Source organism: Fundulus heteroclitus, chromosome 14, assembly GCF_011125445.2.
Source record: "Fundulus heteroclitus isolate FHET01 chromosome 14, MU-UCD_Fhet_4.1, whole genome shotgun sequence".
In the NCBI taxonomy this organism is placed as follows: Eukaryota; Metazoa; Chordata; class Actinopteri; order Cyprinodontiformes; family Fundulidae; genus Fundulus; species Fundulus heteroclitus.
Window position 1 is genome coordinate 12288591 of NC_046374.1, and position 15796 is coordinate 12304386.

The 15796-nt window shown below is 40.0% G+C and overlaps 1 protein-coding gene across 5 annotated transcripts in view; it reads left to right on the forward strand.

The window, feature by feature from the left end:
- The window catches only part of col4a6 (collagen, type IV, alpha 6), a 142094-nt gene that overhangs the window by 70154 nt on the left and 56144 nt on the right, over positions 1-15796 (forward strand). For all 5 annotated transcript variants that reach the window (XM_021322772.2, XM_021322771.2, XM_021322773.2 and 2 more), the window contains exon 4: positions 3625-3702. In XM_021322772.2, coding sequence (XP_021178447.2) covers positions 3625-3702 — 78 coding nt within the window. The remainder of the gene's footprint in view (positions 1-3624; positions 3703-15796) is intronic.

Below are 15796 nucleotides of genomic sequence, written 5' to 3' on the forward strand. Positions count from 1 at the left end.
TGTTGCAGATTCCTCGATAACGGTAACAAAATTGTTTATATTTCTTCATCAAAGCCTGCGCTTCTATTCATTATCTGGCTTTTATTAAACTCAAAAAGGTGCATCAACGTACAAACTGATCGAGGTCTTTATAGACAGATAAACATCACTGCTGTTAGTTTGGATTAATTTAAGGAATGTGGGGGAGAATGCTACACTTAAATTTACTTTACTGCTAGTCACTGATAACCTGACGCCGCCAGATAGATTTGCTTCGCATATCCATCTGGAAACCTTCCGTTGAAGTAATTTTGGGAAGGGGCGAAAATACTGGTTAGCTGATTGGCCTATGTTGGTGATAGACGGGCCAAATGAACCAATCAGAAAACACAACCACAAGCCAAGCTACTCTTGCTGCTGCAGGTAAAGGCTCGTTAGCTCAGCAAAGAAATACTCTGTAATTCCGATAAAACTTGCTCGATAGCCACGCTAACGCTAGTTTCATCGGCTGAAGCCGCCATGTTGTTTAGACTGAACTGTCGCGCTTCTCGTTGCGTCACACCTCAACCCGCCTCAAAGCCAACGCTGATTGGACGTTCGTTTGGTGAACTGCTCCAAATTTTCTTTAACGGAGAGTAGCCAGACTGATCTGCGAGTGAAACCTTGAAAGCTCGCGAGATCAGGATGGTCTCACGAGGCTAAGTCACTGACCCGAACTGGAAAAAGTACTTTCACATAGGTCTCACCAAGTTTTCATGCTTTTTTTCTCTCTAGCGTTTTAGCCGTTTAGTTCGTCTTTGTTTTGGTACGGTCTTTTTAATCTCTTCCGTACCCAAATTTGCTAATTTTATGCTTCCAGCTAATTGACTTTTGGTTGTTGTCCTGTGTGCCATATTGTTGGTTTTCCCTCAGTTTCGGCTTCTTTCTCTTTCATATCTTCTTCTCGCTGATAAACTGACCATGGTGCAGACCTAATGCCAACACTGTACAGGTTTAATTTAGACTGCGTAACAGCTGTAAACCCTTCAGAAATGTGTGTTTATACCTCTATAGACTTCTATATGGTCATTATTCTTCGTGAATATTCTTAAAGGACCTCGCCTTGAAGGCCATACTTTCCCAGGGCCCCCGTTCCACTCTGTCTGGACCCAGTAGACCAGGTGATGATTTCTAGCAACCTGACCTCTATTATCAAGCTTATGGGCACCAAGACTGCTGTCATATGAGCTGAAAAGCCTTCCCTCCATGTCGGCTTTGCCCTGCATGCTGTGTCCTCGTCCACCTCTGTCCTCCTAACCACCATTAGACCCCACCTGACGCCCCCTTGTTCCTCTTTACCTCCCATATCCCCCATCTTTCTCTCATGTGTCATTCCACCACCAGCCGCCTTTCATCCACTAATCACATTACAAGGTCAGGCGAGATTCCCATGTGTGATCCGTAGGGAAAGACTCAAATGATCCTGCTATATGACATCTCTATATTCATACAAGTCATGAGGCATGTGGACAAAAATTTACTAAAAGGACATATCCACCCACCCCATGTGACCCTTCAGCCTCAGACCAAAACACCAAACATGTGAACACATGCATGGAGTTTTTGAAGTTTTAAGAGCCTCGTGTATGTAAGCTGATTTCACTCAGAAGTCGGCTTATATCGTTCTTTGGCGTTCTTTGGTGCGTTGGTGAGAAATCTTTTTCAGGATACATACCTGTGGAATGCCACCCATTAAACTCAGTGCTAATCTGCAGTGCACATAGGGTTTAAAATGCATTAGGCTATAAAGTTTGAAGGTATGAGTGTGTCTTTTCAACACATTAATCGTGTGGGTCAAACTTTCCTTTCTTTTTACTTATGTTGGAAGTCACTTAGATCATTCACTGAGAAGTTTCACAGAAATGTAACAAAATAATAGCAAAGGTGGGCATTTAGTTACAGTTCTTCTGTAGAATGTGGGATGTAGTGACATCTAGAGACAAAAATAGGAGATTGCAGCAAACTCAGTACTTTAGCTTAACCTGCACTTCCAACATTACCTGACTCTGCCAGATAGATTTGCTCCGCATATCCATCTGGAAACCTTCCGTTGAAGTAATTTTGGGAAGGGGCGAAAATACTGGTTAGCTGATTGGCCTATGTTGGTGATAGACGGGCTAATAAACCAATCAGATTCGTGGTCGCTCGTAACAGAGCGACGACGAAAACACAACCACAAGCCAAGCTACTCTTGCTGCTGCAGGTAAAGGCTCGTTAGCTCAGCAAAGAAATACTCTGTAATTCCGATAAAACTTGCTCGATAGCCCCGCTAACGCTAGTTTCATCGGCTGAAGCCGCCATGTTCTTTAGACTGAACTGTCGCTCCTCGTTGCATCACACCTCAACCCGCCTCAAAGCCAACGCTGATTGGACGTTCGTTTGGTGAACGGCTCCAAATTTTCTTTAATGGAGAGTAGCCAGACTGATCTGCGAGTGAAACCTTGAAAGCTCGCGAGATCAGGATGGTCTCACGAGGCTACTTCCAACAGTGGTCCAAAAAAAACTGATTTTTTTTGTAAATGCTGTTTAATTTGAAGCATGAGATATTTAAGTTACATATCTGATTTCGGCTGATTCAGATCTGAAATGTGTTGCAGATTCCTCGATAGCGATAACAAAATTGTTTATATTTGTTCCTCAAAGCGTGTGCTTCTGTTCGTTATCTGGCTTTTATTAAACTCAAAAAGGTGCATCAACGTACAAACTGATCAAGGTCTTTATAGACAGATAAACATCCCTGCGGTTAGTTTGGATTAATTTAAGGAATGTGGGGCAAAATGCTACGCTTTAATTTCACACCCCGCTTCACACCCCGCCCCCCTCCAGGTCACAGAGCGTTCCACTCCACTTGTTTTTTTTTTTGTAGCATGCTGGGGAATGGTGTAATGAATTGTGTGGGTTAATACACCCAACAACATTTTCACGTATCCACTTGTAGCTTCTGCACCTGTTGAGCTTTGACAGCTAATTTGTGGCCAAAGAAAAAAAAAACATAATAGAGAACAGAGAAAGCTGAACAACTTGAACAATATGACCCAAACAGAATATGAAGATATCTACGCATCACCTGGACAGACTGCATTCAAATTTCCTGCACTAACAGAGACTCCAAGTAGACAATAAAATGCATTTAAGGGGTAAAAATGTGGATTTTGCATGATATGTCCCCTTTAAGTCCTGCTAGACATTGAAATGCCCAAAAATGTACCGATTGTTTTTGAGGTGTCCTTCAAGATATACAAACCTAACCATGTTCTCCTTGTCAGGGATGCATCAGGTTGGAGAATTTCTCATCCAATGTTTGCTCCTTACGTCAGTGGCTGTAGATGTTCACTTAGATGTTTGATGGGACTTCTGGTTCCCGTTCTGGACACTTTTTAATTTCCGTTACTGATTAGTTAGTAAACGCGAGTGCTGGCAGGTTTTTTCTTGGTTCCTTTGCTTTTATCTTACTTTCACCCTTACAGTACAAAAACCTTCTAAGACACATTATATCTTGGAAACAATTCAAGCCGTTCATTTAATTACTCGACAGGTTGAATATGAGTACAGAATTTTTTTCATTTTGTCCACACCCCGACATTGACTTATCTCCCTTTCTTACAGGGCGGCACGTCCGATGAACCATGTGCAGGCCTGGACTGCAGCAGAGGGTGCAAGTGCTTCCCAGAGAAAGGCAGCAGGGTGAGTCTCAGGTTGAACGCTGATAAAAGTCTCTGTTACAAAACACCCCACAAAACATCACAGAACGTAATATTAGCATAACCAATACTTGATTTCCTTCATTTTTAGAGCATCTGATGAACACCGATGTCAAAGTGGAAATACTTTTATTCATTAGTCATCCGCTGAGCAGATCTTAACTGCTTAAAAGCAGACACCAGGATCTTCCTGGTAATGAGACGTTTCATTGCAGCAGCAGACATTTAGATGCAATCCCATGGAATTAAACTCATAATAAGCATACTGTTGTGATGTTGAGGCTTTTTACGCACATCAGAGGTATTTGATCTCTGCTTAGCTAGTCTACGTAATTACAGAGTATTAAATAATTAAATTATGCGTTGAACATTAATTTCCCAGAGTTTTTACTGTATTACACTTCTTCAGATTTGTTGATGGGGATGAATGAAAAGGTCTTTAAGATGTAGACTCCTGAGCCTGTGCACATGTATGGAAAGCGGTTAAGTGCAAATCATCAACCTCATAGACAGCTGCGGTTCACTGACACATCAGAGGATAAGACTAGATGTTTTGTTTGATTTCATGATTTGATTGATTAATTGTTTTCCTGGAAAGGCAATAGATTCATTGTTGAATGAGACAAATTTACAAAGCTTTGTTTACGTTTAGATTATACAGCCTGTTTGATTCCAGCTGTTTGGGATGCTTTATCTTCATCTAGTTGGAAATAACCCCCCTCAGGCACACATTCACATTCTTATCCATGTTCATCAAACACACATATACAGTATGTGTGTGTATATGCATATATATATATTATACACACATACACAACATTCCCCACAAACATCAAACTGTGGTCTGTATTAGTTTTTGAAATGCATGTTTTAACAATTCCCATCCCCATATGATTGCCTCCAGGAGAGGCAATCATATGAAATCAGAAGGATGTGTAGCTGTAGGCAAGGAACGCATTTTCCTGTCAATGCTACCATACAATTAACATCAACTGTTATGAGGAAAACCCAAACAAAGGTTTGCAGAAGGCGAGATAATCTGCTGATTGTTGAATGATTGCGCGTTATTTGATCATTTATTGCAGATGTGCAATAACCTTCCACTTGTCAGCGGTTTTGTCCTTCAGGAGCAGCATTCAGAGCATCCCGTTCCACTGATTTATGGCCATAGCTCGCAGTCACAGTTAACGGCAACATATTCTGGATGCTTTGTGGCTCGGTGCAAAGCTGCTACCGTCAAATATAAAATCTCACATGTTGACATTCGTAAAGGAATCTTTTAACAAGACCAACATGTTTCTTCTGACAGAAACGGATACAGACGTGGATCACACTATATGTGACAGATTGTAGCAAAAGCATAAGCTCTGCGTTGCATTTTACATAAAATAGCAAATTATACATATCCATTGCAAGTCAAGAGTCTGGCATAAGATTTAAGGTTCTGCAGCCTTCCCTATATTCTATTCCCAAGAGGGCCTTACTGCAGTCATAGGGTGCCGCCATATCTCAAATCAATGCTGATGTTCTGTCACAAGAAGATAAAAAAAAATCAAACCACATTCAAATTCCTCCACAAATGTCAAATTAATATTGCGTAATTTTGTTTCATTTATTGAGACTTTTTCTCTTAATATCCCTGAAACTTCACTTGTGTCTAGCGGTGTATACTGTCATAAAATAGCAGCACAGTCAAAAATAATTTTTTCTTTACAAAAATGTAATCAAATACCGTTTTTGCGGGTCGGTATTCTGATCTGACGGCTCAAATTGAAATGAGGGAATATTTCTCCGCTGTGCATGTGCACATCAGAGCAATGTATGCCAATCTGACAAGTATGCTGTTCTGACAGAACACCAAAAGTTAGTTAAGAAGTCCTACATCATACCAATGCTTTAATCTTTTTTTGTTAAATTATTTTAAATTAACTGTAAGGCAATTCAAACTTAATTTGTACTAAAATTTAAGCCAATGTGTAGAGATGCTCTGTATAATGTTCTTTGTTTACTTGATCGTCTATATTTTTGCCAATAAAGTTCTGAAAGACCTAAAAAAAACAATTGCACTGAAGCTAAGCTAATGCTAAGCTAACATTGGCTTGGAAAGTCAAGCGCAAAACAGACTTTACGACAAATGATAGTCCTTATTCAGTTTGTTTATAAAATAGCATACATCTCAGAGACTAAACCACACAACACCCATTGTGTGACAATTAAAATACAATTTTTTCTTACTTTCTCTCTGTCTCTGTATATATGGACTGAATATCTGGGAGTCCAGATGGGTCCCTCTTAATATTCATTGTTGTTTTGAAGCATCCAGTTACCCTGATTAATTGGGAACAACTGTTTTTAAAAAAAAAAATCATCAGGGGTTATACAGTGACGGCTCTCCAAAGTTAGCTTGTGGTAGCCATGGCTAAAGCGGAAAAGCTCAATTATGACCTTTAACTGCTATCAACTCAGGAAAGGACCACAAGGTTATATCTAATTGCCTTCAAGTTCTAGTGGCCAGAGGACTTGGTAGGAGATCAAAAATTACACCTCCACTGGCAAGGCCGAGTGTGCAACAGCAGAGAATCGAATCCAAGGATCACCCAGGAGGCTTTGCAAAATCTGATCTGGGAAAGAAGAGGACTTGTGGTCTATTTATTTGGTGGTCAGATGAAAGTAAAATGGAATTGTTTGGCCAGTTTTGTAGCCGTCTCCGGGGTCAACCGTCATGGTGGGAACTTGATGTTTTTCGGCCAATAGGATAGCCAAACTAGTGAAAGTAAATGGCATCATGTTAAAGACATTTACACTAAGATTCTCAGCAATAATAGCCAGCGTTTTGCAGATAAATGTGTTCTTGGACAACAGCGGAGGTTTTAGTTCCCTGAAACACACAGTTAAAACCGTCATGAAATGGTTAGCAGACAAAAATGTTAATGTTTTGGAGCGGCTCAGCCAAAGTCCTGACTTGAATCTAATAAAGAACCTGTGGAGGGAGCTAAAGATCAGGGATGATGGCAGTGGTACCTTCTGACCTCAGGTACAGCGACAACTTTATCAGAGAAAAATATATTTATCCACAATTACACTTGCCTTATCTTTTCTTGATGCAGATGTAAGTTCCTAACAGAGACATACTTTTTGGTTGAATAAAAGTAGCTTTAAGCCACCTTTATGAATAATTTTGAGCCTAACACTGCATAATATTGAATTGGTTTGCTAACCACTGGTTTGACCTCACAGGCTTCATCGGGATTTTACCAGCAACAAGGGAGGAATGTGTAAAATCTTACTCCATTTAGTCTATCCTTTGCTTTTTATCCATCTACTTTTTCCTAAAAATTTATTACCATTAAAAATCTACAAATATGGAAAAACAGGGTACTGGTTTGTTCTCCTTATAACATGTTTCACCTATTAGGGAAGCAGCAAATGCAATCTTAGCTTTCCTAGAGATAGAAATACGTGACTGTCCCCTTTTCTAATGTAATGATAATAATATTTTGACATCTCTAGTAACTCGAGACTTCTGTTTCTTCACCTAAAACCGGACTAAAACGAGACTAGGTATAAGCCTCACACTGTTACCCCCCCCCCCCCTCACCCCCCTTACCTTAGATCTAAACAACAATTACTGTCTGACACAGAAGCCTACACTTACTGCCTGGCTACTGTACACCATTTTAGCTAAATAACAGTGACAAGTGCGCTATTACTCTCAGGTACCTGTAGGTAAATGATCAGGTAACACTACCTGGCTCTGTTCAGGCCCCCTGTTTGGCCTAAATAGCACAGCCACAGCTACATTACATTCTTTGACTGTTATTGTTGGGAGTCCCTTCATGGCTAAGGTGCTTATTTGTCTCTTTTCAGTTTTACTTTTGTAGTTGGACTATGGAAAAGGTAGGTGTGTTCTGAAACAGGGCCCTTAACAACACCAAAGTCCACAGGTGGGAAGACGTTAAGGTCTCTATGTCACATAGGTTCTGAGCCAATAACTGCTCACTATAATTGATTTGGATTAAGGATGATCTGAAAAAAGATCAGTACCAAAATCACAGAGTGTCTATTACTCTTTTTTCCCCCTCCTTAAGATATTGACACCCTTCAGTTCGGGCTAGGGTTGAGTACTGTATCTATTGGATTGAACAGAGAAATCCTTCCAACTGAAGCAAAAAGTGAAAATGAAGTACTTCAGATAAGTTAAATCAGCTGAACTAATACAAACTACATTGCCCTCGGAAAGCCTGTGCATTTCTGAAGCATTAAAACAATACTGTCCATATCAGTTTCAAATACTCTTTTCTGGATCACGAATAATCCGTCAAATCCTCTGTGGTTTATCTTCAGAGCGTTACCCTCATTGGATTTTTACAGAAAGATGCAAATCATGTAAGACGTGTGCCGGCAGGACATCTTGGCAGCCTAACCAAAACATCTGCTGATGTTTGAGATGCATGACAGGCTAACTGACAAGATATAAACGCTGCCGTCAAGATTTTGGTCAAGTTTTGTTTATCCCCGAGGGGGAGCATTAATCTTTTTGTTAGCGTCTCGCAAGAATTTTGCTGTTTGTTAGTTTTACATTAGATTTTATAGCTGCTGTTTGCTTAGCTTTAGCCAAACTTAAAGATTCAAATAAAAGGGGAAAGTAATCTTCATTTTCCCAAGATAGATTAAATTGGCCTTTTAATTGATCTTGTAGGATCTTTGAAGAATCAAGTGTTAGAGTTGATCTTCTCCACCTCCTCCTAACTGTAGAGATCTTGAGTGGCTGGAAATACAACCGAGGCAATTTGTTGTGCCAATCAGCTGCTGTAGCAAAGCAGCAGATCATCACACTACCACTGCCACGTTTGACATAGGGTATGGTAAAATATGGACACACATATTTTCCAAAAGGTTTTACTTTTGTCTAAGTTCTACTTTTGACCACAGAATAGTTTCTCAGAAGTGGAAGTGGATTTCCAATCTGTTTTTTTTTTTTTTTTTGCCAATTTGAGATAGGACTTTCCTACTTTTTGGTAAGCAGCGGCTTTCACCTTGAAATTCTCCAAAGAAGGTCATTTTTGCTCAGTGTCCCTCTTGTCATTGAATCGTCCACGCTGACTTATATTTTTACATTGGGCTAGATTGGTTTAGTTAGCATTTTATCCTAATATTATGATTTAAAATGCTTTTTATTCAATAAATAATTAATAATTAAACAATTGTTTTTTTGTTAATTCATGTTATCATTGATCATTTTTTGATACCCTTTAAGTTTGAAAAAGGGCCGAAATGGACGAAATCTGTAAGAAGGACATACTTCTTTAGAGCATTGCATCCTGTTGCAATTCTATAAATGATGAACCGATAGAAGAGCTCAGATCTCAACCATTGATGATCGAGGAAGCACATGCTCTTCCCCTCTACCTACTCTTTGTGCATTTACGTTTGTTCTTTAGACACATTAAAGGAATTTCATTTCTCGTATGTGGAAATTCTTTATTAGTATAAGATATTCAGTTGATGACTTTTTTTTTTTGAGGATCCAATTTCTATTGGTTGTACAGTTATAAGTGAACAGCAGAGAGCTAAGCACACATCTCTGAGGTGTACCAGCTTTGATGCCCAGTGTAGATGGTGTCATTTCTAATCTGTAAAACCTATGCCTGCCAATGAAGAAGTTCGGGATCTACGTGCTCAAGGGAAGTATGTTTCATGACAAGTCTGACTCTTTATTATTCATTGCGATTTTGTACATTGCAATGAAACGTGCCCACTGTATTTAACCCATCCCTTGGGGAACAGTTGGTAACCATTGTGTGGCTTCCGGAGAGCTTTCTGGGGCTACGGGTGTTGTTCAGAGGCCCAGTCTGAGAGTATGTGGAATTTGAACCGGGGAACTACCAACCTTCATAGGATACAACCACCCACAACCACTTGGCCATCATTCCCCACAAATCCAAAGCAAAGAGCAGATGAAACAAATCATCTCTCTTTTTGCCACCTGCGCACTCAGGAAGGAGTATCAGCAACTCATCATTGTGCTCAGCGAGACCATACAGTTTAGAAACACATTTCCCAGGTTGATTATTATGTTAATATAAACAAGTTTGTCTTTTCCACCCTCTTTGAATGGCACGAATAACTTCCTGCACTGCGTCTGTTCTCACTCTCATTGCAGTTTACTAGTTTGAACATTTGTCAAACTTGTCACACCTTAACAATAGTGAGAAAATTACAAGCTTGCATATGGTTATTTAAAAATGACATAAACTAGAAATGCAGCAAAATTATGATTTTTTTTTTCCATGACATTTCTTTGTCACGGCCTCTGCAGATGTTTTGGTTGTTGGCTGTGCCAAAAACTCTTCAGGGCATTATCGTACCATCTCAAGCATAGTTTTGGGCAGCCTTGGCACGCAGAGGCATAAGCAGCAAATATTTCCTTCAGTCATCACATTAGGTAGACAAAATAATGGGAGGAGCAAATGCAACTCCTTATGTTGACATGATGTACTTAAAAGCCTGTTGTACCCCAACATTAATGCTGAGGGTTGGCTTTCTAAAAAATACAACGAAACAGGCTGCATATGGAAAGTTTTAGAGGGGGTAATGGCTTTAGTATCCGAATCATAACAGTTGTGTAGGCTTAATTATGCCAGCTCCTTCTAAAGTTAGGGTTAGTAAATCACTGAGTTGTGTATGTGCCAATGTTTTTGCACAAGTCAATTCAAAAGAGCTTTTTAGTTTGCAGAGGGTTCTGGAGATGTGTGCTTTGTTTGATTTGATTCATATGTTCCAGTCAGAAAAAGACAGAAATGAAGGAAATCAGTGGTTGATAAATTGCCAGAAAAGCCTGCTTGATTCTGTAACGGTTGTAGGGAAATTGATATTATTGGATTGGCTTTAAAAATTAATGGCTTGTTTGAGACCGGACTCAAATCAGCCATGAAACATTTTTATATATTCATAAATTTATATTTTTATATTTATCATCCTCGTCACATGTGCATCGTAGCAAATCAAGCTAGGTTGCATTCCAGTCATGTTTGTCACAGTTCTAATTGCTTTAAACTTTTTAATTATGGCTCTAACTGTAGCTATGCAAATCTTTATGTGAGAATAAATGAAAAGTCATTTCTTGAAATATGCAGATTAACACATATCTGCAATACTTACATGCTTACTTGAAATTGCAATTTTTAAAAGCAACTAAGGCAAATTGGCCTCTTGCATACACCACATCTACACCACAAGGAAAGTAATCAACTTAAAAAAGTAGGAATTACAAAAATGCTTCAGTTAAATTTTATAGTAATTGTTAGGGGTGTTTCAAGAACCAGACAGAGGACCTGCAATTCAAACCAGACCCAGAGTTGTGTTTAAAAGGTTGATTTAAACCAGAAAACCTGGGTACAGTCAAGAAACCTGTGCAGGTGCAAGCTGGTTTCTTCCAGCCAGAACCGGCTTTCTCACTGCAGAGACATCAGGTAGAATGGCAGAGGCTTAATCAGAATCCAGGGGACAGGTGAGGATCATGAACCGGTAATCAGAGATGGGCAGAGAATCTCAAAAGGTGAGTCAAGGCTCGTGGGTCATGGCACAGAATCCAGGTCAAAGTCCAGAGATGAGAAGCTTGGTAGAAGTCCGACAAAGGCAAGGCAGGGAAACCTAGGAGATGTGGTCTGGGTAAGAAGCCAAAGGCATGGAAGGAACCCTGGAATTTCTTTTTTGATAATCTGTTGCTGACTTGGTTGTTGTGGAAAGTTTAAGTAGGGCAGGAAACAGGTGAACGACATGAGACTTATAGCAGCGGCGCAGGGGTCATGGAGGGGTGCAGATGGAAGAACAGCACAGATCTACAGATGAGGTCAGTTTCTTTGAAAATATTTTGTTTTTTTTTCAAATGGGGAATCTTGAAAAAGAGGTGACCCCTATAAATGTAAAGTGTTGTTAGTATTACATTTCTCATGCAGAAGTGTATAAATATATTGTCACCAAGCCTATAGCAGGACTGCATAAAAACTGTCCCACAACTAAACGATGAAAAATGTAAGTCACATTCACCCAGACAACAAAAGGGGGGTGTAGGAGGGGGGTGCACTGTCTGCCCCTTCTAAAATAAGATTCAGGTAAAGCGATAGTGGATGTGTGTCTCTGTGGAATGAGAACATAAGAAACAAGGGATGAATGCCCTTCAAAGGGCCCCGCGATGAAAGACTGCATCTTTCCATCCCTGAATTCCTTTACTTTAATCTTGAAGCAGGTAGACAGGGGGGTTGGGGGGGGGGGTGGTTGAAGAAAAAGTTGGTTAGGGAAAGTTAAAAGGATACGGGCCAGGGTGGGAGCATGTCTTGTGTGTCAAAGCAGGCCTAGAGGAGAGGAGATAAGGTGACACTGACCCAAGTGTTTGTGTTTAAACCCAATGCAAAAATGTCGGCAGAGGAATAAAGCTTGACTCAGGAGTCCCAAAGTAGATATTTTTACTGTAACTATCAAATAGTCCTGGAAGGAAGGAAAGGACAATAGTTCCTTCTGCACTATCATTTCTTACAATTTGGAAATTCTTTTTGTTTTATAGACTATTTTCATACCAAGGGATTTTGCTTTCTGCAGAAAAAAAAAACGTAGTAAAATGAACCACAAACAGTAGAAACTTCAACAAGTCTGTACTTTCCCTCCCAAACATGACTTTTCACTTGTTCTATCTGAAAACCTCCAGATGGTCACAATCATATTTGTTTCCTACTCTGAACTATCCAGCTCCGCTAGCCTCGGAGGAAAATGCTGAAGAGGCCTTTTGATCTAATGTCTGAAACATCTCATCTTCATCTACAGACAGAGGAGATGTTTTGGACATTAGACCAAGTAGCATTTTGAGCAGATGTCCTTCTACCTGGTTCCTATCTCCAGCAGTGGAAGAGAATAATAATGCAGAAACTATTCAAGGGACTCTCCAAAGCATTTTGCATGTACTCAACTAGACGGATGGGCGGAAGGAAAACGATGGACCATGAAGGTCTTCAGCACCCACCTGGATGCATGCAGGCAGAGACTTAGATTACACACTGATAATCAGCACTGGAAGCAGAGTTACCCTACTCGACATACATGAATGTTGACTTTGATCTTACACATACGGTCTGCTGGACCACCGTCCTTCCTCGTGTCTTCAGCTCTATAATGTGCGGCTTTTGTTATCTTTGAGCTTGCTTGGGTTTAAGCTCTTCCACCAACCTCTATAGGCGTGCGTCGCTGACAGGTATGCCGTTGTACCTACAGACCAGACCGTCTGACAGGACAGGACAGATTACCCAACAGCAGCCTGTCACCCAAGCATCTAATTTCCCAACACACACATGAACACCCGCACACACTGGTGGGGCCCCCGTATGGCATTTTATCGGGCGCTCCCTCCTGTTTGATGCTGGAACTCCATGGGGTTAAAATATGTTTAGGGGGGGGGGGATTTGTTTAGGCTTCGTCTGAGCAGACTCTCACGCAAACGATAGCGTAGCAAAAGGTAAAGCAGCCGTTTTGCCTCCTGTCGTCTGTAGAGGCCCCTGCGCAAATCCTCCCCCGTGTTTCAGTTTGAGCTGAAATAGCAGCTTTGAGCTTCTCTGTGGACGCTGATCTCCTTATTTAGATAGACACAGACCCCTTAGTCATAGCTGCACCTCCTTCTCACTGCAAAACCCAGTGTTTAGCCTAACACAGGTCAAAGGTTAGAGCTAACACAAGGTTCACAGAATCAGACATGCAAATCTAAGTGTGTAGGACTGCTCAATAAACTCCTTAACTTAATAAAATCTTGTTTTTCCTTCTGGTTTTGTGGTCTGGTAGTGTAGCTCAAAAGCATTAGTAATCAATCCCTCCTCACCCTCATTTTTATGCACTATAGCGCCCTCACATGGCGTTTTTAGGAACTTTTAGTAACAGGAGTTATGTTATCAGTGTATCCTCCCACAATGGTTTCTTCTCATGGGAACTTTAAGGAATAGATCCAAAACATTCGATTATAACATGATGTTTTTATTTGTATTATCTTTGTAGACTTAGAAAGAAAGCAAATGCATCCAAAAGAAAGAAATATCTTTCATATAAAATAAATGCTTACACAATATCTGATGTGAGCCATCTTGTGAAGTATTTGCAAATATATAGTTGAAAGTTACGTAAGTTTGGTTAGTAAAAGATTTTTTTATGTGAAATAGTAAAGTAAAAGTAGTACTTTTGAGCTCAATATAAGGCACAGGCAGATGCATTGGCAGTGATGATTAGCCCATTGATTATCGATAGGGATATAAATAATTTTTGTCTTGCCATTTATTAATAAAATGAAAATGGCAACAGGTCTCATTCCCTGTAGGAAATAAATCAGCCAGGAACATGAATGATTTTGGGTTTAGATGTATATGCCACCCAAGAATGTGTTCTGCTGGCCAGACAGGTCAATCACACTTAACAACAGATGATTAATGCCTGAAAACGTTTATTTGCGTGATCTGCTCTGTCGGTAAACGATTCCTCGAATGATCCGAGTACCTTGTTTTACAAAAATGATCTGCCTCCACTGCAGGTTTTACAGATGCAGCTTTTACAGACAGAGTAATTCAACATTAAGGGGGGGTTTCATTTCTTTCTGCCCCTGTCTTTTCTGCACTCATCAGGGACCAGACAGCAAGAGGATCTAATGTTTAACACACTTAATACAAAAGTCAACACATGGAGGAATGTGCAGAACCTGTCATTACAGATTTTATTGCTGTTCACTTGATTTTATTGATTCAAGTGAACATCGCGGCGCAGTTGTTTCCACATGACACGCTCATGGATCATTAACGGCATGTCAAAGAGACATTTACAAGATTTTTTTTGGTTTCGTTTTTTTTTCCCTTTTTCGGCAGCGGTGGTCTTACCTGCTGGCTTGTTTCTGAAGAACAAACTCAGTAAGGTGCCATTGAACGTACAGCTGTGAATTGCTTAAAAAATTAAAACTGCATCAGAAACAAGTGCAGGGTGTCCAACTATTCTGTGTGTGTGGTATGGCAAACATAAATGTGCATGAAACTGAAACGTGTATCTCAGGGCACAAAGATTAACCGACAGGCAAAGTCCCATAGTGCCAATGGACAGATAAACACACAAAAAAACAGAGAATATGCACATTAGCAGCAGGGTATGGTGTAACTCTCCAGGAGACCAAAATCCTGACATATATAAACACAGCTGGCCAGATGTTGTCTACTCACATTTACATCTTGGAAAATGAGAGCACGTGTTTTTTTTACCTCTGGTGAAGCAAATTGAGAGGGATTGATCCTTGAAGTGTTTTATTTCTTGTTGCAGTTTTCTTCACAGTATTTACAGTGGCTGCAGTCGAGAGGCTTGAGCGTGGTTTATACATCCAAAGTGATCTCAGAAGCCTGAATTTTTCACTTCACATTCTTTCCCTATTATGAGAACAAACATCTGCCTTTGAAATGCATATAGATGTCACGAATGACTGAGGCAGCCCCCAGTGCTGAGATGCACACTGTAAAACAGATTTTACATCAAGGAACCAGCACCCCTGCGACCCTGCAAGGATAAGTAGGTTTACTGGACTAAAATATTTTAGCGCTAATTTTCTTCTTTACGCAAATAGGGAAAATAAAAGCTAAGTTTTCATAAAACTGTTTTGATCAACATTGATTTTGCGTTTAATGTTTTTAAAATTAAACTTTACAGTTAATCCGTTTTTACTTTGGAACTGACTTAAACCTAATGAATTGGTTGGTGGTTGTCTTGTATAGAATCAATAAGAATCAAGTCATTTTTAAAGGTTAAAATCCTCAGGTGTGCCAAACGATGAGAACACATAAATATTTTTAACAACTCGTTAAAAAAAAAACATATTGGTAAACTAATTTTTTTAAAGAGCTTGAAAGCTGTTCTCTTGTGTTTATTAACAGAAAACGGATTGGATCCATGTAGGCAAAGGCACAGCATTTATTCAAGAATCTAACGTCTGTGACAGCGTTAGGTCAGCAGCACGGAGATAACAGGGGGGGCAGACAAGAAGGCATCTTTCATCCTTCTATCCTAGAACATCT